The 25,000-nt window shown below is 44.0% G+C and overlaps 1 protein-coding gene across 2 annotated transcripts in view; it reads left to right on the top strand.

The window, feature by feature from the left end:
• Window positions 1–25,000, top strand: part of LOC127001600 (locomotion-related protein Hikaru genki-like) — a 150,770-nt gene that overhangs the window by 105,988 nt on the left and 19,782 nt on the right. For both annotated transcript variants that reach the window (XM_050866404.1, XM_050866412.1), the window contains one exon: window positions 15,374–15,539. In XM_050866404.1, the coding sequence (XP_050722361.1) occupies window positions 15,374–15,539 (166 nt within the window). The remainder of the gene's footprint in view (window positions 1–15,373; window positions 15,540–25,000) is intronic.

Genomic DNA, 25,000 nt, shown 5'->3' with positions numbered 1-25,000 from the left:
AGGAACTCTAGAGCGTGGAATATGGAACAGCTGGATAGTACAGTGACAATATTTACTATCTCTCTCTCTCTCTCTCTCTCTCTCTCTCTCTCTCTCTCTCTCTCTCTCTCTCTCTCTCTCTCTCTCTCTCTCTCTCTCTCTCTCTCTCTCTCTCTCTCTCTCTCTCTCTCTCTCTCTCCCCCCCCCCACCCCCCCTCGTTGCGTCTATTCACATTCCCTTTTCTTTTTCCATACGTTTTACGCGCCACACACACACACACACACACACACTCTCTCTCTCTCTCTCTCTCTCTCTCTCTCTCTCTCTCTCTCTCTCTCTCTCTCTCTCTCTCTCTCTCTCTCTCTCTCTCTCTCTCTCTCTCTCTCTCTCTCTCTCTCTCTCTCTCTCTCTCTCTCTCTCTCTCTCTCTCTCTCTCTCTCTCTCTCTCTCTCTCTCTCTCTCTCTCTCTCTCTCTCTCTCTCTCTCTCTCTCTCTCTCTCTCTCTCTCTCTCTCTCTCTCTCTCTCTCTCTCTCTCTCTCTCTCTCTCTCTCTCTCTCTCTCTCTCTCGCTCCTGGGTGTGAGTGTTGGTGAGGAAGGGAGTGAGGCAGGTACCTTGATTAACCGTGTCGGAAACTCGCTGCCTGTGTAAAGGTAAACACACACACACACACACACACACACACACACACACACATACATACACACACTCACATCAGCCTACCTGCTCCACTCACCCAGCTCTAAATTACACTTTGAAATAACGCCAGATTGATTATTGATGTTTCTTGTGGGCGTGAGCGAAGTTGAGGATAGAGAGAAGAAAGGAGAAAAGAGGAAGGAAGGAAGGAAGAATGGGATGAAGAAATAGAAAGGAAGGAAGAAGGGAGAGATGAAGAAAGGAAGGTGGGAAGAAAGGAAGGAAGGAAGGAATGATATTGGAAAGAGGAAGGAAGGAAGGAAGGAGGGAGGGAGGGAGGGAGGGAGGGAGGGAGGGATGAAAAGTAGGAAAGAAGGAAGGATCAAACGAGAAAGAAAGGAAAGTTGGACGAGGAAATTTGAGCTAAGGGGGCATGAGAGAGAGAGAGAGAGAACACAGGATATCCGGCGAAGTTTGAGAGAATTGGCAAAGTTTGGGGTACAGCTTTTATTATTAGGAAGAAAACGGAATGGTGAGTGTCCCGGGAAGAGGGAGGGAGGGAGAGGTTATTTCAGCTCTCCTTTTGTTACTCGTCTCCTCCGTGGGTGTGTAAGCCGAAGTGTTATATGTAAATGTTTCTCTGAGGTACGTGACCGTGTTATAAGCTCTCCCCAGGCCATTCCCTTGACGTCAGTTCCAGCTCTATCAGTATGCCAGACCCTTGTTGCCTACGGGCTTTCTGAGGACTACTATTGTGAGATAGATTTATTATATGCGTGAATTCGTATTACATGTTTTGATGGCTACATTGTCTTATTGTTTTTACTCCGACAGTAACAATTTGGTGCATATAAGCGATAAACAGAGTTATGAGATGAAAAGTAGCTATGTGAAGTTTAATGGGAGAGAAAAAAGTTTAGAGTTGCCGTTGTTATTTCTTGGTGATATTTGACATCTAGCAACGGAGGGCTTGAAATTTTCTTGTCATTGAATTCGAAAACTGTATTGCTGCGTGTTTTCCGGGGTACTTAGTGTTTGTTAGTGTTACTGCAGCTGTTTCTGACGTTGTAGATTAATTAGAATTTGCTGCTTTTGCCTTTGTTATTATTAGTTGTGTAAATAGAAGAAAAAAAAGAGGACGAAAAAAGGCATCGAGAGTAGTAATTCTGGAAGTAGTAGAAGTAGTAGTAGTAGTAGTAGTAGTAGTAGTAGTAGTAGTAGTAGTAGTAGTAGTAGTAGTAGCAGTAGTAGTAGTAGTAGTAGTAGTGGTAATTGTGGTAGTAGTAGAAGTAGTAGTAGTTTCAACTCCCCCACTACACCCACCCTCACCACCACCACTACCACCACCACCTGCATCACCATCACCACCTCACTCACTCACAGCCTCTCTACCTGCATCCCTTTTAAGCTGAAAATTAATTAACCCTACGGATGAATTGTGCCGGATTGTACAGGTAGAAGGCGCCGCCCCGCTCACCTGAGGGAACCCTGATTGACGGGCGCCAGGTGAGTTCCTTGTTCAGGTGATGGTGGTGGTGATGGTGGAGGTGGTGGTGGTGGTGGTGGTGGTGGAGGGTTAGGGACTGCTATATTGATGAGAAGATGACGCAGGCTTGTCAGAGGAAAAAAATAACGTGAGGGAAAGCGAGGGAGGGAAAGAGATAGATAAAATGATAGATATAAAGAAAGAAAGAGAAAGTAAGAAAGAAATATACTATAGAAATATAGATATAGATAGATACAAGGGCTGATTAATTGATAGATAAATCGGTAGATAGGTAGAAAGATAGAGAGATGGATAAGTTGATTGACTGTTTGGCTAATAAAGAAATCAGACAAATAGGTAGATAGACAGATAGATAGATGGATAGATAGATACATCGATACATTGATAGATAGACAGACAGATACATAGATACATGTGACATGGATAGATAGACAGACAGACAAACAGATAGATAGACATAGTTTCAATACTGAGAACGAGAAAAAAACCTGCTGAAATAAAAAATCACTCATCTGAATTGAATAGCGAGAAGCGAAGAAAAATAATCCCTCACCTCGGCTGAAAAAAATGACCTCCACTTTCCCCTCTTTCCCGAGGCGCAAATAAAAGTAAAAGCGAAGAAATAATAGACGACGCATTCGAAACGGAACCCAGGAATTTGATACACGGAAAACACCTTTGAATTTACCTGCCGAATAGACATGCTACGTAAAACAAGGTAAGCCAGATAGATAGATATAGATAGATAGGGAGAGAGAGAAAGAGAGAGAAGTATGAAACGAAAATTTGACGTGATAAAAGCAATATTGATGAACGAAGCGGAATTTGTTAGCACCAGGACGCGAGCCAAAAGGAGTGGAATCTAATCCCCTTAAAACTGTTAAGATAATTAAACCTTCCCTTAAAGGCGTATTCACAGGGTTTCCTTGAGTAGATTTGATCCCTTTGAAGCGAGAGAGAGAGAGAGAGAGAGAGTTTAAATCTTATTATGGCTGGAAGGAGACAGGGAGTAATCGTAGACTGAATAATGGGAATAGGAATAAGATGGGAGGAATCGAAGTAGGGAAGGAGTTGAAAGACTTGATAAACAGGAGGAAAGGGAAACAAAGGAATGAAGGATGGAGGAAAGAGAAACAGAGGAAAGAAGGATGGAGGAAAGAGAAACAAAGGAATGAAAGATGGAGGAAAGAGAAACAGAGGAATGAAAGATGGAGGAAAGAGAAACAGAGGAAAGAAGGATGGAGGAAAGAAAAGGGAAATGACGTTATTCGTGATGTTTTATAAAAGATGTAAATATTGTGTGGAGAGAAAGGAAGGAATGAAAGAAAATATGACGAAATGTTTATATAGTTCAAACAAATGCAACTTAAATAAAATGAAAAAGGTTAGCCAGTGATTTTCCTTCAATAAAGTCTTACACAATTCCCACGATATGTTCCTCAGTTTTTTCCGTTAACTTGTTTTTTTTTTCTGATATTTGACATTTTTACATTTCTTTTCCCCTTGGTCATTTTTCTGTTTTTATTTTAGTTTTTTCTTCTTCTTTCGTTGACATTTTCCTTTTATCCTTTTGTTTTTCTTTGTTTCGTTCTCCTTCGCTTCCTCTTCATTTGTCACACGAGCGGACCTGACCTGGATGGCTTCACACACACACACACACACACACACACACACACACACACACACTCTCTCTCTCTCTCTCTCTCTCTCTCTCTCTCTCTCTCTCTCTCTCTCTCTCTCTCTCTCTCTCTCTCTCTCTCTCTCTCTCTCTCTCTCTCTCTCTCTCTCTCTCTCTCTCTCTCTCTCTCTCTCTCTCTCTCTCTCTCTATCCTTGATTTAAAAGCCTCCCACTCTTGGTATTTCGTTGTCCCTCTCTCATTTCGTCACCTCGTCTCACCTCCGTGTATTCACCTTCCTCCAGGCATTCATAATTAAATACCTTGACATATAAGCAGGTAGGTAGGCAGGTAGGTAGAGAGGTACGTGAGGAAATAGATAAAGAGATAGATTTTACGATGAGAGAGAGAGAGAGCGCACCTATGACCTTGACCAAACACCACTTCAATAAACACAGAAAGGTCATATGGCTTGATGCAGTTCACACACACACACACACACACACACACACACGCACACGCACACGCACACGCACACACACACACACACACACGCACACACACACACACACAAGGGCGTTTCTCACCTGAATACACTTTGTCATGGCGTGGTTTGTCCTCCACCTCACGCTAATGGAATGAAGGTGGCGAGGTGTCCTTATCTCTCTCTCTCTCTCTCTCTCTCTCTCTCTCTCTCTCTCTCTCTCTCTCTCTCTCTCTCTCTCTCTCTCTCTCTCTCTCTCTCTCTCTCTCTCTCTCTCTCTCTCTCTCTCTCTCTCTCTCTCTCTCTCTCTCTCTCTCTCTCTCTCTCTCTCTCTCTCTCTCTCTCTCTCTCTCTCTTTTTTTGTCTTGTTTCCTTTGCTTCTTTCCTTTTTCGTACCGTTCCTTTACAGTTCCCTATTTCTCTCTCCCTCTTTACTCTGTCTCCTGTTCTTCCTTCCTCTTTTCGCACTATTTCCTTAGATTCCCCTATGTCTCTTTCTCTCTCCTTTGTTTGATGTTCTTCCTTCCACTTTTCTCCTTTATCTTTCTTCCTCTTTCACTCGTTCCATTTGCTTCCCTCCTCTTTCGCATCATTTCCTTACTGACTGTTATGTTTATCTTTCTTCTCTTCTCTCTAGTTCCCTTCATTCCTTTCATTTCCTCCTCTGTTTCCATTTCTTTCTCTCTCCTACCTGTTTCCATATTTCCTTCTCTTACGCTCTTTCCTCTGTTTCCCTTCCTCTCCTCTCTATGTTTCCTTATCTTCCTCTCTCCTTCTCTCCCTCTCTCCCTTATGTGTTTTCTTTTCCTCTCTTCTCTCTGTTCCCTTCATTTCTTCCCCTCTCTCTCTCTCTCTTGTTTTCTTTCATCTTTCGTCTGTCTCCTCTCCATCTTCCTTCCCACTTTCCTTCTTCATATTATTTACTTTTTCGTCTCTTCACTACCTGCTCGATCCCTCTACCTCCATCGTCTTCATTTCCCTTTCTTCTGTTGCTTCGTTCTGTTTCATTCTTTTTTTCTCCACTTCCTCACTTATCCATTATTTCTATCCTCTTCTCGTATTCCCTTTTACTCTCCTGCCTCTTCCCTTCCAGTCTTTTTTCTTCAGTATTTCCTCCTTTCTCCTTTTATTGTTTACTTCCTCACTGCTCTTCCTCCTACTCTCCTTTCCTTTCACTAGTGACTCACAATTTCTTCTCCCTTCTGCACGTTTCTTTTCTACTAATTCTTTTTTTCACAGTTCATTCTTCTTCTTCTTCTTCTTCTTCTTCTTCTTCTTCTCCTTCTTCTTCTTCTTCTTCTTCTTCTTCTTCTTCTTCTTCTTCTTCTTCTTCTTCTTCTTCTTCTTCTTCTTCTTCTTCTTCTTCTTCTTCTTCTTCTTCTTCTTCTTCTTCTTCTTCTTCTTCTTCTTCTTCTTCTTCTTTTTTTTCTTGTCACACCTCCGACGTTCATTCAAGTTTCCTCTCCTCCACTCTCTCCTCTCTCACCTTCAACCTTTCTCTCCATCCCTTTCCTCTCCTCCCCTCCATCTCTCTCCCTCCGTCTGTCTCTTTCTCTCTCTTGTTTATCATCTTCCTCTGTACTCCCATCTTCCATATTCTCTTTCTCATTCCTCAATCCAGCATCCCTTCCTCCTTTCATTTATTTTGCTCCTATCCACTTCTCTTATTATTTCTTTCTTCCTTCCTTCCTTTATTCCCTCCTTCCTTCCCTCACGCACTTATTCCTTCTCTCCTCTTTTTTTTCCTCTCATGCACTTCTTGTATTTTATTTCTTGATTTCTACCTTCCTTCCTTCCTTCCTTCCCACCTCTCTTCTTTCCCTTACTCCTTCCCTCACTCCCTCCCTTCTTCCCTCCTTCCATCCCTTCCTTCTTCCCTCCTTCCTTCCCTCATCTACTCCTTTCTTCCTTCCTTAATTCCTTCCTTCGCCTACTCCTTCCTTCCCTCCTCCCTTCCTTCACTACTCCTTCCTTCCTTCCCTCTCTTCTTCCCTCCTTCCATCTCTTCCTTCTTCCCTCCTTCTTTCCCTCATCTACTCCTTTCTTCCTTCCCTCCCTTCCTCCCTCCTTCCTTCCTTCGCCTACTCCTTCCTTCCCCCTTCCTTCCTTAACCTACTCCTTCCTTCCCCCTTCCTTCCTTAACCTACTCCTTCCTTCCCTCTCCCCTTACCTCCTTCCTTCCTACACTTACTCCTTCCTTCCTTCCCGCTCCTCTTCTCTCTTTTATTCCCTCACTCCTTCCTTCCTCCTCTCTCTCCTTCCCTCCTTCTTCCCTCCCTCCCCCCTCTCTGCGGATCCATGCATCTTCGTAATTTCCGTCATTGGTACAGATTGTTGGTTTTGCATTGGTGATGATCCATTGAGAGTCAAGGGTTGTCTTCCTCCCACCACCGCCTCACCCTCTCTCTCTCTCTCACTCTTTCTCTCTATCTATCTATCTATCTATGTATCTGTGTGTGTGTGTGAATGAAAAGCATCAGTAAGGAAATATCAAGCCTCGATCGTAAAAGCAAACTAAAAGGGAGAGAAAGAAAGGAAAAGAAAGAGGAGAGGAAAGGCGAGTATACCGAGGGAGAAAGGAAGGAATAAGAAGTAAGATGAGAAGCGGAAAATCAAAATATTTTCTCATTGATGATCACGTTCAGCGCCATGAAGACGAAGCAGGACGATCAGTGAGAGAGAGAGAGAGAGAGAGAGAGAGAGAGAGAGAGAGAGAGAGAGAGAGAGAAAGAAAGAAAGAAAGAAAGAAAGGAAGAGAAAAAAAGAAAGAAAGAAAGGAAGAGAAAAAAGAAAGAAAGAAAGGAAGAGAAAAAAAGAAAGAAAGAAAGAAAGAGAAAAAAGGAAAAAAAGATGAAAAAGGGAAGAAAGAAAGAAAGAAAGGAGAGAAGGAAGGAAGGAAAGAAAGAACGAAAGAGAGACAGAGACAGACCGACCTTTCCCCCCCTCGTCCTCTCAACACTCGCTCCATCTCCTCGACTCCTTACACGCGATGCAAACACCATTATTCACTCTTTCACCCGCAAGATGTCGCTCGTGAAGAAGTGTTGCATTGGGGACAGAGGGCGTTGAGGGGAGGGGAGGAGAGCAGGATGCGGGACTGAATGTTCGTGTGGAGGAGAACGTGCAGAGAACAACGAACCTACTCCATACAACCGTTCACTCATACTGTCTCTCCTCCTCCCCCTTCCACTGTACCTTCTCCACTAACCCACTTCCTCTTCTTGCTCCACCCTTGAATAGAAGAGAAGGGTGGACTTGAATGTTTGATGACTGATGACTAAAGAAGGTAAGGGTTGTGAGTGTATGGGAATGTGGGTGTGAGATAAGGGTGCAAGAATGAGGGTGAGATGGTTAAGGAATTGTGACTGAGTGTGTGGAAACTGCAGGTGTGTGTGTAAAGGATGTAGAGAGGATTGTGTTTGGGATGAGAGTGTGAAGATAGGTGTGTGGTAACAAAGGAAATGGGCCTAAGTGCGTCGGGACTCAGAAATTAAAGATGTGCGGAAGAGGTTGGGGGAGGAACGAAGGGAGAGACTGTGTGGTGAGTTAATGATAAAGGATGAGCTTATAAAGGGAAAAAGGATGCTGGGAAAGAGTGCACGGTGAATTCAGGAAGAGGTTGGAGGGAGAGAAAGCTAGGAAAGAGAGTGTAGTTCAGGGTATGGGGAAGAGACGGAGGAAAAGTGTGTAGTGATTAAGGACTTTGGGATGAGATTATAGGGAAGGAAGATGCTGGGAAAGAGTGTGCAGGGAGTTAGGGAGAGAAAACTAGGAAAGAATGTGTAGTTCAGGATATGGGGAAGAGGCAGGGGAAAAGTGTGTAGTGATTAAGGACTTTAGGATAAGGTTGTAGGAGAGGAGGATGCTTGGAAAGAACGTGTGGACTCTTGGGAGGAAGTTTTGGGAGAGGAGGATGCTGGGAAACAGATTGTAGGGCCTGAGGTTATAGAACTAATCAAGGAGAAAACCACAAACACAAAGACACAAGCAGACTTCAAGATGCCGGTCGGCCTACACACACCGTCTCCTGAGCCGCGGCTATTCACCATCGGCATCCCCCCATCCTCAAAGCCATCTAACTTCCATTCGAAACTCTCAATTGTATTTGCACTCCCTACGTGACGGCCAAGTTTGTTCCCTTCACCCACGACCCTATTTGTGAACTTGTTTTGGACTGTCTCCCTGAATCTGGATATTTAAACTCATCGCTGCGAGTCCTAAGAGTTTTTTTTCTGTATAAGCTTTATCAGCATTATTTTGTCAATCTCCTTTACTCGTTTAGATATTTGAATCAGGTTACTAGGCTGTCTATACGCTCCAAATAAAAGCAAATCTATGTATCTCTGTCTTCTTCCTTTGTTTTCTTTGTCTTCTTCCTTTGTTTTCTTTGTCTTTTCCCTTTGTTTTCTTTGTCTTGCTCCATTTTCTTTGTTTTCTCCCTTTCCTTTTTCTTTATCTTCTTCTTTTCCAGTCTTATTTCTTTTTTATTATTATTATCGTTATTAAACTCTTCTCTCTCTATTTCTTGATCATCTCCACCTCCTTTTTCTTATTTTTTTCTTCTACTTTACTTGTACTTCAATCTTTCTCTTAGTTATTAGTCTTTTTTAATTTTCCACTTTTTTTCGGCAATTTCTTGGGATTCTCTATTTCTGTTATAAGGGAACCATCATTGAGTCAGGGTAGAGCCTAACTAATACAAATGCAGTTTAATGATTCGTACTGCCATTCTGTATATAGCACCACTGGGAATAAAACCTAACATTGCTATTAAAGTGTCGTTCAAAACCTCAATTCAGTGATCCTCTGGTGGAAATTATAACCCACACGCACGCCCATGGGTCCCCACACTCGATCATCTGTTACGGTCTGCTCCCGTCCTCTGCATCTTCCTCTGTCATGCCAACCGCCTGTACGTCGCCCCTCACCCCGTCCCTAAACTCCCTCTTTGGCCTTCCTCTTTTCTCATCCCTGGCAAGATTTACGAGCATGTGATCCAGTGTCTTGTTGGTGATGAGTTTATTGTTCCATCACTTGGTATGTTTTCTTTCTTCCATATCGAAATGCAAGTGATGTGGAGCTTGATGAAAAAGAGGAAGAAGACTAGAAGTAAAGAGAGAGAAAGCGAAGAAGAAAAATTAAACGTGTAATGTGTGTGTGTGTGTGTGTGTGTGTGTGTGTGTGTGTGTGTGTGTGTCCTCATATCATGTTCGTGCCCCGCGGGTCCTGCTCGAGTGTCCGGGAATAGCCTGGTATACCTTGCTAATTAGATGCTGCTCACCTTGTTTCGGAACGTGTCAGCTAATGGGAACGAAGAGTGAGGGGGAGGGGAGGGGAGGGGAGGGGGGGACAGTTGGGGAGAGGAGGGGAAAGGTAGGAAGAGGGAGGTAGATATGAAGTGGGGGACAGGTAGGGAAGGGGAGCAGATGGGGAGTAGGGGGACAGGTAGGGAGGGGGGGATTGGTGGGAAGCGGTGGGGGGGAGGGGGGGCAGGGCAAAGGTAGCAAACAGGTGTGGGAAAAAAGTCAGGTGTGGTTATGAGGACGGGAAAAACACACACACACACACACACACACACACACACACACACACACACACACACACACACACACACACACTTACTTCCCCCCCCCCCTCACACACATACATTCAGACACACCCACACGCCCCTCCTACTCACCCCCTCCCCTCACCCACACACACGTCCATCCTTTCCATCCTTCACAGTAGCGGCTTCTCTCGTATAGCTAGTTTCGTCTCTTGAATTAATGTTGGGAGCTCAAGGATTTGTGTAGGATGAAGCGTACGAATATTATAATTATATTTTACGATCCACGCCTCTATCTGCTGAGCGTCGTATTGCGGCCTTGGAGAGCATTAGTGGGAAGAGGAATCCGCTTTCGACATTTTTTGTATTATAATGTGTGTGGTTATTTTTTTTCCTGTCTCCCATTTTTTTTCTCTTGTTCTCCTCTTTGTTTTTCCTTGCTTCTTTCTTTTTCTTCCCTCCTTTCTCCTCCTTTGACTGAGATTTTCTTCCTTTACCTCCTCCTCCCTCTCCCTTCCTCCGTTCCTCTCTTTCCTCCCTTCTCTGTCTTTGTTTTTCCTTGTGTTTCTTCCTTTTTCTTCCCTGTTTTCTCCTCTTTTGACTGAGATTTTCTTCCTTTCCCTCTCCCTCCCTCTCTTTCCCTCAGTTTCTCTATTCCCTCTCTTCTCTGTATTTGTTTTTCCTTGTTTTTCTTCCTTTTTCTTCCCTGTTTTCTCCTCTTCTTCCTTTTCTTCCCTCCTTTCTCCTCCTTTGATTGAGATTTCCTTCCTATCCCTTCCTCTGTCTTTCTCTCCCTCAGTTCCTCCCTCCTTTCGTTCCTCTATTCCTCCTTCTCTCCCTGTCTTTGCTTCTTCCTCTCCCATCTCCACCACCACCACCACGACCTCTCTCTCCCTCTCTCCCTCCTTCTCTCCTCCATCACTTCATCTCTCTGGTTTTCCTTCCTCCTCTTCACCACCACCAACACCAACAACACCAACACATCCGGCATTATCCTCTTTCTTTCTCGACGTCCCTTTTTCCCTTCTCCTCCCTCTTATTCCTCGGTCGTATTATACCCTCATCCTCCCTTCCACTCATCCCTCCAGCCTCCTCATTCTCCGCGCTAACAACAGCATTATCCCCCTCACCTTCCCACATCATCATCATCGTCATCATCTTTGTTCCCTTTTCCTGAGTCTTCTTTTTATTCTCAATCTCAACCATCACCAGAAGTATTATATTATTCGTCCTTTCTTCACTATCTTGCTTTCTACTCTTTTTTTTATTTTATCTCTATCTCCCTCGCCTTCTTTACTTGTTCTTTTCTGTTCGGCATCCTTCTCTTTCCTTTGTTTCTGTTTCTGTCCCTTCTTCTTCCCTACCCTCTCATCGTTTATTCTCTTTCTCTCTCTATCCTCCTTTCCTTCGTTTTTTTCAGGGTTTATTTATTTATTTATTTTTTTTTGCATCCTTACTTTTCCTCGTTTTTTTCTTCTTTTCACTCGTTCTCTTAATTACCGAACATCTTTTTCTCTCTTTTTCTCTCTTCAACACCGGCACTTCCATCTTTCCACTTCCTTCTCTATCCAACATTCTTCCATCTCATCTGTCTATATCCGCCTCCTCCTCCTCCTCCTCTTCCTCTTCATCCCCACTCCATCTCTTTCCTAGCTAACATCTATCTTCAATCCTCTGCCTCCTCCTCCTCCTCGTCCTTCTCCTCCTCCTCCTCCTCCTCCTTCTCTTCCTCCTCCTCCTCCTCCTCCTCCTCCTCCTCCTCCTGCTCATCATCATCATCATCTTCCTCCTTCATACACCATAACCTCAACAACCACCTTCTTCGGCCCTGCACCTCCTTCAACCCCATCACCTCTTCCTCCTCCTCCCCCTCCTCCTCCTCCTCCTCCAGCGCCACCTCTCGCCCACAAACCAGACCGGCCTCTCCAGACACGCTCCTCAGAAGACCATTACACGGGCCATCGCCGCTGCACGCCCCCAACTTCACAAAACCTCCATCCAAGCCTCGTCTCGCCAAGTGGGGCCACGCCGCCTTCACTCGCCCCCTCTCTCTCTCTCTCCCTCTCTCTCCCTCTCTCTCTCTCCCGTGTCTCTTCACAACTCCCCCCCTTTCATTTTTTTTTCCATTTACTTCTGCTTCTGCTTATTCTCCTTCTCGTCTTTTTTCTTCTGCTCATCTTTCCCGCCCTCATCGTCTTTCTTCTTATCATTCTTTTCCTTCGTGTCTTTCTTTTACTTCTTTTTTTTAATCTTTCCTTTTCTCATCTCGCTCCTCATCTTCCTTCTCCTCCTCATCTTTCCTTTCCTACTCTTCCTCTTTCATATTCTCATTTTTTTCCTTTTTCTCATCTTTCTTCTCTTCCTCATTATTCTTCTTATCCTTTTATTCCTTCTCGTCTTTCTCCTCCTCATCTTTCCTTTCCTTCTCATATTCCTCCTCCTCCTCCTCCTCCTCCTCCTCCTCCTCCTCCTCCTCCTCCTCCTCCACATTCTTCGGGCTGGCTGACCTGCTCTCTCTCTCTCTCATTCTTTGGCTTATCACATACTTTTCTTTTTTCATCTCCCTGTTCGATTGAGCTCCATTGACGTCTTCGTTGTGTTCATATTTACTGGTTTTATTTTTTTTATGTTTAGGTTTTCTTGATTCTTTAATTCTGTCGTACGTGGACTGATGGGTGAGAGGACGTGTGTAGTAGTTATAAGAGGTTAAAGTGTGTGTGTATCGCCTTTATTTTTTTCCAATGTTTAGATAAGTACGTATGGGCAGGGATGTAGGAAGGACAGTGTAGGGATAAACGTAGGATAAACGAGTAAAGGTGGGGGGGTCGGCTAAATTGGGGAGGCGGTGGCTGAGTGGTTAGCGTGACGGCCCCGCGTTCAGGAGCTCCAGGAGGGACGCGGGTTCGAATCCTGGCCGCCGCACAGCTGAGGTTTTTCAGTCACCGCCGAGTGGCCTAAGACTACCCACATGCTGGCCTGAAGACCACCCATCAACCTGGGCTCTAGATAACCTTTCCAAAGAGAAGCTCAAAGATGAGTTCCGGGGGGCAGCATGAGCCAACACAAGATGGCGCCACTATAAACACTCGCCTGCGCCAGAACGGGCTGGGCCGACCATCAGGCCCCACCGGGAAGAAGCCTTGGGCCGACCATCAGGCCCCACCGGGAAGAAGCCTACCAGCACAATAGGCCACGACGTAAAAAAAAAAAAAAATGGGGATAAGTGCGTGGGGAATGTAGCCTCATTAGTTAAAGACCTCTCGTTATTAGTAGTTGTGGATGCTGTGTTGAGTTTGCAAGCCCCTGATTCGTGTGTCTGTCTTAGGAATGGAGTGGATTTGTGGATGCGTCTGTCAGAGGAAGATCCACCTACCTGACATTCCTCACAACCAACCTCAAATTCTCATAGCTTCATAACCAACCTCATATTCTCAGCTCATGACCATTCCACATCACCTCATAATCAAATTCATAACCTGATAAACTCATAAGCAACCTCATAACCTGATAGCCTCATAACCAACCTCATAACATCGTGGTCTGCCTCATCACCAGCCTCATAACCACCCTCATAACCAACCTCATAGACATGCCTCATAACCAACCTCATAACATCGTGGTCTACCTCATCACCAGCCTCATAACCAACCTCATATACCGCTCTCATAACCAACCTCATAGACATGCCTCATAACCAACCTCCTTACAGACAGTCCTCATCACCAGCCTGACAGTCTCCATAACCAAGTCTCTTTCATGTCCGAGGCAAACTTCACTTCAGCTTCGGCAACCCTCTTCCCTCCCTCCTCCCCTCCCCTTCCCCTTCCCTCCCCTCCCTTCCCATCTCTCCCCCCCAAAAAAAATATTTACCCTCCCCCAAACACAAGAAAAGATCCGCTCATTTTCCTTTGATCCCTTTCGACTTTTCAGAGGATCCTCAAGACAGTGACCTCGCCGTGACCTTGACCTTTGCTTTACCTGCCTTTTCCCTTCTTCTTACCTCCACTCTCTTCGTCCTTCCCGCCTACTTTCATCCTCTCCCCAGAACTTGCCTTTAAAACCTCCGCCCGCAAGAAAAAGATCCGCTAATTATTTTCTTTGATCCTCTCGGACTCGCCAAGAAAATCCTCAGGTGCATGACTTTACCTGTCCCACCAGTGATTCACCTTTTTTTCTTTATCATTTTTTTTAATCAAAGGTGAAGCAGGAAGAGAAAGTGGATTAGTCGGGAAAGGTCCAAAAATGAATGAACACGAAAAACAGGAGATCTACCGACATATTTTTTTTTTTTTTTACGGGGAACGGAGGGAAGGTCAAGGGCAAAAAAATAAAAAGAAGAAACAAAAAATAGCCCTCTGGTGAAGCAAGAAGAGAAAGTGGATTAGTCGGGAAAGGTCCGAATGAAGTGAAAAGAAAAACAATACCGTCATATTTTTTTACGGGAAAGGTGGGCAGGTCAAGGACAAAAAAATAAAAAGAAGAAACAAAAAAAGCCCTCTGGTGAAGCAAGAAGAGAAAGTGGATTTGTCGGGAAAGGTCTAACTGAAAGAAAACGAAATACAGTAGTCATATTTTTTTTTTTTTACGGGAAAGGAGGGCAGCTCAAGGGCAAAAAAAAATAAAAAGAAGAAACAAAAAAAGCCCTCTGGTGAAGCAGGAAGAGAAACTGGATTAGTCGGGTAAGGTCTAAATGAAAGAAAACGAAAAACAATACCGTCTTATTTTTTACGGGAAAGGAGGGCAGCTCAAGGGCAAAAAAATAAAAAGAAGAAACAAAAAAAAGCCCTCTGGTGGTGTTCCTGTAAATAGTGTTTAGTAAAAGAACTCCAAAACAGAGGCTCAGAATCAATTGGAGAGTTGTCTTGATACGCCCCTCTTGAAAGTTGATGTAGAGTATAGGATTGTTATTTGTGCCGATGTGAGTTGTATTTATTATGAGAGTACAGGTTTACTATTTTTTTGGTGTGTGTTATGTCTTATTTACTTTTTTCTTCCGTCTCCCTTTTCTCAGTTCTCCCCGAAGCTGGAGTTTTGATGTACGATTTGTCAATGGGGCGTCTTATTTGCATTTTTCTCCCCTCTCCCCTCTTTCTCATCCCTCCCTGGAACTGGAATTTTGGTGTGAGGTTTGATTATAATTATAGACCTCCTTATTTGCTTATTTACTCCCCTCTCCCCTGTATCAACCCTCCCCGGAGCTTAAGTTTAGATGTGAGATTTGTTTATTAGGTTCCTTTTTTTTCTCCCCTTTCTCTCCCCTTTCTAAGCTCTGCCCGGAACCAGAATTTTGGTGTGAGGTTCGATTATTGACCTTATTTGCTTATTTTATCCCCTTTCCCCTATATCAACCCTCCCCGGAGTTGGAGTTTTGATGTGAGATTTGTTTATTAGAGGCCTTATTTGTGTGTTTTTTCTCCCCTCTCTCTCCCTTCTCACAGCCGTCCCCGGAGTTGGAGATTTGATATGACGTTTCTTTATTGATCCTTTTAATTGTTTTTCTCCCACCTTCCCTCTTTCAACCCTCCCCGGATCTGGAGTTCTGGTGTGAGATTTATATACTGGACGTCTTATTTGCTTTTTTTTATTCTCTCCTTCCTCAGCCCTCCCCCGAGCTTGAGTTCCCCCACGGGTCGGAGGTGGCCGCCCGCTGCGACACCCCGGGGAAGTTCAAGCTGCTGGGGGACTCCACGCTGACCTGCACCAACGCCAAGTGGACGGGCAGGTTCCCAGTCTGCGTCCACACTAACTACTACTCAAACTACTCCGGTCAGTCGAGAGTTGATCTTTCCTTCCCTGTTTCCCCTTCTCTCTCTTTCTCCTCCACCTTCTTTCGTTTTATCTGTTTCTGCTTTCATTCTCTTTTTCTTCCATCTTCACCTGTCCCATTCTCTCCTTCCTTTTATCAGCTCCCCCGCTCTTCTGATTCTCTTTCTTTTCCCTCATTCATTCCTGGTTTCATCACTCTTTCTCTTTCTCTTCCCTCTTCACCAGTCTCTCCTTCTATCTTCTTCCTTTCTTTATTATTTCCGTCACGTCCCTCTCTTTCTCTTTCACTTTCTTTCCGTTCATTTCCTCCTGTTTCCATCTATTATCCTCTCATTTTCTGCCTTCCTCACCTATCCCTTTCTCTTTGTCAACTTCCTTTCCTTACTTCCTCCGTCCCTCTCTTTCTCCTTCTTTTCAGTTATATGTTTCTGCTTTAATCTATTTCTCTCTCCTTTCTTCACTCTACAACTATCGTCTCTTTCTGTCGTCTTCCCTGTCTTTATTTCTTTCGTCCCTCTCTTTCCTTCCGCAGTTCCCTTGTCCCCCTTTCTCTCTCTCTCTCCTTCATTTCCTTATTGCCTCGTCCCTTTTCTGGTCTATCCTTCCATACTTCCCTCTGTTCCTGCTTCCCTTTCTCTTTCTTTCCCTCCTTCACTCGGTTCCCCCTCTTCTCTTTCTTTGTCCCTCCTTTACGTCTCTGTTTCTATGTCTATCTCTATCTATTTTCATCCTTCCCTCTATCTCTTCCTACATCCACTCAACTGTGCATTGCTTTCCCTGTTCTTTCCTTCTCCTCAGCACTTCAAATGGCCGAGTGTTTAGCCTTACCTCCGTCTGCCTCTTCCTCTCTTCCTCCCTCCATCTCCTTTTTCATTCCTCCATTCCACGCCGCATTGTTCTGGCTCTCCGCTCTTCGCTTCCTCCTCTTCCTCAGCACTTCAAATGGTTTCAGTGTTCTGGTGTAATTCCTTCCGTCCCTCCTTCCTTCCCTCTACCTCCTTTCCCTCCTGTATCATTTTTTGTTCCCTTCCTTTCCTACTTCCCTGGTTAGTTTGTAGGTCAGTGAGACGAATATGAGCACTGAGGCTACGTGTAGTTGTCGTGTATGTTCTTAGCTTTACCTTTTAGCTTTCATTGCATTCGCTTTCTCCTTTTTTCTCCCTCTGTCCCTTCTGACCCCATTCGTTTCTCCTTCCCTCTCTATTTCTCCTTTCCTCCAAATAGTTTAGTCTATGGTCTTTCCCTCCTTCCCTTCGTCCCTCTATTGCATTCCTTCGTGTCTTCCTCTTTTGCACTCATCTCTCTTCCTTGTTCCCTCCTCCTCATTCGTCTTTCTTTCTCCCTTCCTCTTTCTTCATCCATCTCTATCTCGTGTTCTCCTTCCCTCTTCTCCATTTCTCCACCTCTTTCTGTTATCTCTCTTCTTTCATTTCTCTCTCTCTCTCTCACTCTTTATTTCTCTTCTCTTTCTCGTGTTCTCGTTCCCTCTTCTCCATTTTTCCATTTCTTTCTGTTCTCTCTCTTCATCCATTCCTCTCTCTCTCTCTCTCTCTCTCTCTCTCTCTCTCTCTCTCTCTCTCTCTCTCTCTCTCTCTCTCTCTCTCTCTCTCTCTCTCTCTCTCTCTCTCTCTCTCTCTCTCTCTCTCTCTCTCTCTCTCTCTCTCTCTCCCCCCCCCCCTTTCATCATTTCGTTTCCCTTTAACAAAATCGCAATCTACATCGAACCTTTTGGGAAGCAGGATGAAGTTACGAATAATGAATGTGATGAATATATTTTGAGTCATGTCATGTCATTCGGATATTGTTTTTTTGTTAACGTGTACAGCTTTCTTTCTGCGTTGTTGGTTTGCTCTTTTCTCCAGTCCTTTCATATTTTCTTTCCCCTCTCCCCCATCCCGGCTTTTACAGGTACTCCATTAATTTTAAAGGCCTTGTGTGTTATGTTTGTGTTTTGTTTGTGTTCCGTTCTCGTTCCCATCTCGTTCTTATTGTTTCATCTTCCTTAGCTTCTGTCATATTATTTTGTTTTCGAGTTATTTTTTCTTTCCTTATTTTTTTACTTTTTATTTATTTTTTTCAATTCTTCTCACGGTTTTGTCCTACCCGTCTTTCATTCTCGTTCTCCTTGTTTTTTTTGTTGGTTTGTTTTTTGCCATTTAGTTTTAGATTTCACTTTTCTCTTCCTATTCCTCATCTCGCTCTTTTTCCTCAACACATCACTCTACCGCCTCTTCTAATAAGCCTTTCCCTCTACGTTTCCCCACCTTATGCAAATCCCTCCCTCCCTTATTTTCCTCTATCCTTTACAACCCTTCACTTCTTTACCACCTCTTCTAATAAGCCTTTCCCTTTACTTCCCTTCACCTCATGCAAATCGCTTTCTCTCTCTCTCTTCTTTCAATACTCATTACCTCCAATTTTTTCCCCTCCAGGCCTCCAACCATCCCTCTCTGTCCCTTCTCTCTCTCTCCCTCCGTCCCTTCCTTCTCTTCTTTCAACACTCCTTAGCTCCTCTCACCTCTCCTCCATCCCTCCTCTCCCTCCTCTCCTTTTTTTTTTCTCTTTCAACACTCCCTCCAGTCTTTCCCTACTCCCTCCTCTCTCCATCCCTCCCTCTCTCCCTTTTCTTCTTTCAACACCCGCCCTCTTTTCTTCTCCCACTCCCTCCTCTATCCCTCCCTCTCTCCCTTCTCCTCTTTCAACACTCCCTCCCTCCATTCTTCTTCCACTCCCTCCTCTATCCCTCCCTCTCTCCCTTTTCTTCTTTCAACACCCGCCCTCTTTTCTTCTCCCACTTCCTCCTCTATCCCTCCCTCTCTCCCTTCTCCTCTTTCAACACTCCCTTCCTCCATTCTTCCTCATTTCAGCCCCCCGTCCATCCCTCCCTCCTTACCTCCCTCCTTCTCTCATAATTCCTCACCTTTCCTCGCGCTGTAAGTTCTATCCATCTTCTAAAATTAACTATCAATCCATTGCCAACTTCTTCCATTACGGAGAGGGAAAATATGGCGGGATTCATGCCCAAGGGAAAACAAATAGAAAGAAAGAAAATAAGTAAGGAAGAGCTGCTTTTCATTAGTACTACCTCTCTCTCTCTCTCTCTCTCTCTCTCTCTCTCTCTCTCTCTCTCTCTCTCTCTCTCTCTCTCTCTCTCTCTCTCTCTCTCTCTCTCTCTCTCAGATAGGTAAATAAACTTGAATTCTTGCCATTTTTTCCCTCAATCCATATTTCTTTTTTTTTCGCGCCTCAAAAATCCGCATATCCGTTTTCTATTCATATTTTCTTGCGCATCTGTTTTCTTTGAGTGTTTATTTTCCCATTTTCCTTTTTCATATTGTTTTTCCCCTCAATCCATATTTTTTGCTTATTATTTATTGCTTTCGAGTCTCAAAAAGTCCACATATCCGTTTTCTATTCATATTTTCTTGCGCATCTGTTTTCTTTGAGTGTTTATTTTCCCATTTTCCTTTTTTCCTATTGTTTTTCCCCTCAATCCATATTTTTTGCTTATTATTTATTGCTTTCGAGTCTCAAAAAGTCCACATATCCGTTTTCTATTCATATTTTCTTGCATAGTTGTTTTCTTCGAGCGTTTATTTTCCCATTTTTCTTTTTTCCTATTATTTTTCCCCTCAATCCATATTTTTTCTCTTATTATTTAGTATTTTCCCTCCTCAAACAGTCCACACATCCGTTTTCTATTCATATCTTTTACGCGCATTTGTTTTCTTTGAGTGTTTCTTTTCCCATTTTCCTTTTTTTCTCTTATATTTCCCCTCAATCCATATTTTCTCTTATTATTTAGTATTTTCCCTCCTCAAAAAGTCCACACATCCGTTTTCTATTCATATTTTCTTGCACATCTGTTTTCTTTGAGTGATTTTTTACATATTCATTTTTTTCTCTATCATTTTCCCCTCAGTTCATATTTTTCCCTTATTATTTAGTATTTTCCCCTCCTCAAAAACTCCACATACCCGTTTTCTACTCTTTTTGTTGCGCATCTGGTTTCTTTGAGTGTTTCTTTTCCCATTTTCCTTTTTTTCTCTATCACTTTTTACCTCAATCCATATTTTTCTCTTATTATTTAGGTATTTTCCCTCCCAAAAAAATCCAAATACCCATTTTCTATTCATATCTTTTCCCGCATTACGTTTTCTTCGAGTGTGATTTTTCCCATCTTCTATATTTTTTATTCTCTTTACTACTCTCCAAAATCCCGCCCCGTTCCGCACCCGCCCGCTGCTGTTTCCTCCAAATCTTTTTTTTCTTACTTTCCTCTATTTTTTTTATTTTTCTCTCTTTACTTCACTCCAAAATCCCAACCTCCGTCCTCGCCATGCCGCTGTTGTTTTCTTCAAGTGATTTTTATTCCCCACTTCCCATCTTTTTCTTCTTTTTCTCTTTCACCCCAAAATCCCGACCCCCTCCTTCCTCCCCCCCCCCCCCCCCCTCCCTCGCCTCGTAGCGCCGTCTGGTGGGAAATTCACTCGCCGCTCCGGACAGATTAATTAAAAAATATATATTTATTGGGAAAGAGAAAGTCAAATATCTCCGGTTTATTGTTCCCGACGGCGGCGCTGGCGAAGGGATGGAGAGGAATCTGTTAGGCTCCTGAGAGTAAGTGTGAGAGAGGTTATGGTCTGATTTCACGCATATTTTCCCTTACAAGATGGATGAGGGAGAAAAAGGATAGAGAAGGGGAGGAAAAGGTAGAATAGGAATAGAAGAAGTAGCAAAAGAAGGAGGAGGAGGAGAAGGAGGAAGAAGGGGAGGAAGGAGGAAGCGAGGAGAGGTTGACCTAGTAATTTTCGTGTGTGTGTGTGTGTGTGTGTGTGTGTGTGTGTGTGTGTGTGTGTGTGTGTGTGTGTGTGTGTGTGATTTCGCTCCCCGTGGAAATTAGTTTCCTGTTCCCGTCAGTCAGCGGGGAAATGTTGCTGTTGATTGTTGTTATCGTCGGAATATTAACAGTTAAATGGGAGTGGATATAGTAATGATGATAGTAAAAGCAGTAGTAATAGTAGTAGTAGTAGTAGTAGTAGTAGTAGTAGTAATAGTAGTTGTAGTACGTAGTAGTAGCAGTAGTAGCAGTAGTAGTAGTAGTAGTAGTAGTAGTAGTAGTAGTAGTAGTAGTAGTAGTAGTAGTTGTAGTAGTAGTAGCAGTAGTAGTAGTAGCAGTAGTAGTAGTAGTAATAGTAGTTGTAGTAGTAGTAGCAGTAGTAGCAGTAGTAGTAGTAGCAGTAGTAGTAGTAGTAGTAGTAGTAGTAGTAGTAGTAGTAGTAGTAGTAAGAAAAAATTAAGAAGAAGAAAAAGAAAAAGATGAAGAAGAAGAAGACGAAGAAGAAGAAAATATATGGAGACAGAAAAACAAAAACACGAACAAATAGAACAAGAACAAGAAGGAGAATAACAAACCCAGGAACAATTACAAGAGCAAGAAGAACAAAAAAAACAATAATGAAACAAATAATAAAACAATAATAAAACAAATCAAGGAAAAAAAAAAAGACAATAACAACCGTATTAAAAAACGAACAGCATCACTACCAACTCCCCTAAACAAAAAACGCCTCAATAACAACAATACCGAGCTAACCAGAAAAAGACACTCGGTCCCTTGTCTCACCCTTAGGAACCCCGCGTGGCTGTGACAGAAGAAGGAGGAGGAAGAGGAAGAGGAGGGGGAGGAGGAGGAAGAACCAGTCAGCGAACCCACAGACAAGGGCGAGGAACACACAAGACTGAACACGAATAAGCAAACCCCTGTATAATGAACCCCACCGAGGCCTTGTCGCCCGGAAAAGCTCCTTCTGCGCCTCCCTCCTTGCCCGCCCCCTTCACCCTCCTGACGAGATTAGAGAGAGAGACGTAGACAGATGGACTAGCCAGAGAGAGAGAGAGAGAGAGAGACTTTAGTGCGAGGATTTATTCAGCGTTAACTTGACGAAGGCGAGGGCGAAGAAGAAGCCAGGCCCGAGGGGATTAGTGGCGTGGGAGGGTGTGTCGATCCCGCAGACTTTCCCGCCTCCTCTCCCGCCCACCTTCAGTTCGCTCCTCACCTTCACTCCCTCCTTCTCTTCCTCACTTCATCATCCCTCTCCCCTTGTCCTTCATCATCCATTATTACCTCCATTCCCTCTATCTATCTCCTCTATCTATCTTCTACCTATACTTTGCTAACTTTCCTTCCCTTCCCTCGTCCCTCTCTCTTTCCTTTCCTTCTTTTCTTCTTGCCCCCCTTTCCTTTCCTCGTTTTCTTTCCCTTTTTCCCTCCCTTCTACCCTTCCTCCCTATCTTTCCATCGATTAAATTCGTTTCATTTTCTCCTCATTCTATTTCCCTCTTTTCCCTCTTTTCTCCCGTCTTTCCCTTCATCCCTTCCCTTTCCTCCTCCCTTTCGCTCTATTCCATTCTTTTCTCCTCCATTCTCCCCATCCCGTTTTCATCTCCTTTCTCTCCCTTCTCCCTCTTTATCTCTTACCCCTTCTCCCCTTTCTCTCTCTCTCCCTCTCCTTTCCCTCCCATCCCTCCATCCCCTTCTCTCCCTTACTCCATTTCCTCCTTTCTTTACCTCCCTTCCATCATTCCCTTCTTTCTCTTTTTCCCTCTCTTTTTTCCTGATTTTCTTCTATCCTTCCTTCCTTTCCCACACTTTCACTATTCCATTCACTCACTATCTCCCTTTCCTTGCCTCCTCCTTCCCCCCCTCCCCCCCTTCCCATCTTCCTCCTTCTTCCCGCTTCCCTCCCACAGAAAAATGTGAAGGGAAAAATAAAGCGAATGGGAAAAAAAAATGCTGGAATTTCCGTCTGTCTAAGTGGCGTAACCCTGACAAACCAAACCTCATGAATATCACCAGAAGGGAAGAGAGGAGAGGAAGAGGAGGAGGAGGAGGGAGAAAATAAGAGAGAAAGAGAAGAAGGAGGAAGTGGAGGAACTGGAGTTAAAGAATAAGGAGGAGGAGTGAAAAGAAAGGAAGAGGGGAAAGAGAAGAAGAAAAAAGGAGAGGAGACAGGTTAAAGGAGAAAAATGAGGATAAAGAGAACGAAGAGGAGGAGGAAGAAAAGAAGATGAGAAAGACGAAGAAGTAGAAGTAAGGAAGAAATAACAACATAAGTAGAAGGAAGAGAAAAATGATGAAAACAAGGAGGAGGAGGAGAGGAGAAAGAGGAAAAGGGGCAAAAGGGAAATGAGAAGATTGGAAAGGTGTTTGGATAAGAGAAGAGGAATAAGAAACAAGGAATTAGACGAAAAATTAGAAGGAAAATGAGAGGAAAGTAAAAGAAAATGGATAGTAGCGGTAGTAGCAGTGGAGGAGGAGGAGGAGGAAAAAGATGAAGAGAAGGAGGCCAAAAAGTAAGGGGCAAGACAAATATAGGAGAGAAAAAACAGGGAATGAATTAACCTCCTTCCTCCACCTGTGATTCGAAGTTGCAGGTAAAGATTGGACTCTTGCTACCTGCCCACCGAACTACCTGGCGCAGATTGGAGGCTTTCCGTGTGTGTGTGTGTGTGTGTGTGTGTGTGTGTGTGTGTGTGTGTGTGTGTGTGTGTGTGTGTGTGTGTGTGTGTGTGTGTGTGTGTGTGTGTGTGTGTGTGTGTGTGTGTGTGTGTTGTGTCACCCCCCCCCCTCACCGACCCTCGAGGACTATACGCTCTCTCTCTCTCTCTCTCTCTCTCTCTCTCTCTCTCTCTCTCTCTCTCTCTCTCTCTCTCTCTCTCTCTCTCTCTCTCTCTCTCTCTCTCTCTCTCTCTCTCTCTCTCTCTCTCTCTCTCTCTCTCTCTCTCTCTCTCTCTCTCTCTCTCTCTCTCTCTCTCTCTCTCTCTCTCTCTCTCTCTCTCTCTCTCTCTCTCTCTCTCCTCCGCCCCCAAACAGACACACACACACACACACAGAGACTTCAAAGCCGCAGTTATTGTGAATGTACGCACGTTCCTGTTCATTTGCTAGCATTCATACATACATACATACATACACACACGCATACATACACACGTCTTTATGCACCTCGTGGGGATTATTGCGGCAGGAAATCCTTCTTGTGAATATGATTCTCAGAGGGATTAGGGAGTCCTTCTAATAGGATGACATGCTCCCTGACCCCATACATTGCCCCTTCTCCCCTTCTCTCTCTCTCTCTCTCTCTCTCTCTCTCTCTCTCTCTCTCTCTCTCTCTCTCTCTCTCTCTCTCTCTCTCTCTCTCTATCTCTCTCTCTCTCTCTCTCTCTCTCTCTCTCTCTCTCTCTCTCTCTCTCTCTCTCTCTCTCTCTCTCTCTCTCTCTCTCTCTCTCTCTCTCTCTCTCTCTCTCTCTCTCTCTCTCTCTCTCTCTCTCTCTCTATCTCTCTCTCTCTCTCTCTCTCTCTCTCTCTCTCTCTCTCTCTCTCTCTCTCTCTCTCTCTCTCTCTCTCTCTCTCTCTCTCTCTCTCTCTCTCTCTCTCTCTCTCTCTCTCTCTCTCTCTCACAGTAAAAGCGAGACTGGACCCGCCGCTGAATTCACTCATGCACGTCGAGTCGTTAATCCTTTCTTTCTCTCTTTTTCTTTTCCCTTTCTTTTTTTTTTTTTTGAGGGACTTAAGTTAATGGGATTTAATCTTTCGCCCTTTAATTCTAAGCCTCCGTGAATGACAGCCTTTCCCCCGCGCCCGGCAACTGTCGCAAAGTAGTACAGATTTATTTATTTTTTATTTTTTTATTTTAGTGTGTCACGTCGCTGGTTATTTTGATGTTCTTTTTGCCGCTGTCCTATTCTTCTTAGTCTAGTTTCTTGGTATTGTAAAATGATTTGTATTTTCGTGTCCTTTGCGTCTTTCCTTTTCCTCGAATTCGTTATTGCTTCACTCTTTCTCCTCTTTTCTTTCCTCTTATTCCACTTCCTCCTCTTTTTCCTCCTTGTCCTCCCCCTCCTCCTTCTTTTCCTTCTCTTTTTCCTCTTCTTCCTCCTCCTATGCCTCCATTCAACCAAATCTAGGAAGGCGATGCAATACAGACATCGGCAGGAAGTATTTTCGAATGCTTTCATCCGTCACTGCAACAAATGTCCTGCAGAAGTGGTTAATGTGGAAACGATCGACTTAATTTGCGTTACTTCGTTATGACAGAAGAAATTTGAACGCTTTTGTGCTTTCTGGTTACGGATTTACGTTGCCTTCTCTTCCATGTTTCAGTGTTTCCTCCTCCTCCCCCTCTTCCTCCTCCTCCTCCTATTCGTTATCCTACTCTCTCTCTCTCTACTTCATGTTTTCCTTCCTCCCCTCTTCCCTCTAAGCACTAGCGTCATTTTCTTCCCCCTCTCACTTTCTTTTTTTCACACTTCTCTTCCTCTCATTCCTAATCCTTTTTCCCTTCCCTCCCTATTTCCCTTTTGCCCCTGCAGTTATCCCTTCCGCCTCTTCCTGCTCTCCCTTCTCTTCTATTCTGCGTCCCTCTCTTCTCTGTCCTTCCTCTTTCTTTCCCTTCTCC

The sequence above is a fragment of the Eriocheir sinensis genome, chromosome 2 (assembly GCF_024679095.1).
Source record: "Eriocheir sinensis breed Jianghai 21 chromosome 2, ASM2467909v1, whole genome shotgun sequence".
Lineage (NCBI taxonomy): Eukaryota > Metazoa > Arthropoda > Malacostraca > Decapoda > Varunidae > Eriocheir > Eriocheir sinensis.
This window is presented reverse-complemented; position numbering and strand designations above follow the sequence as displayed.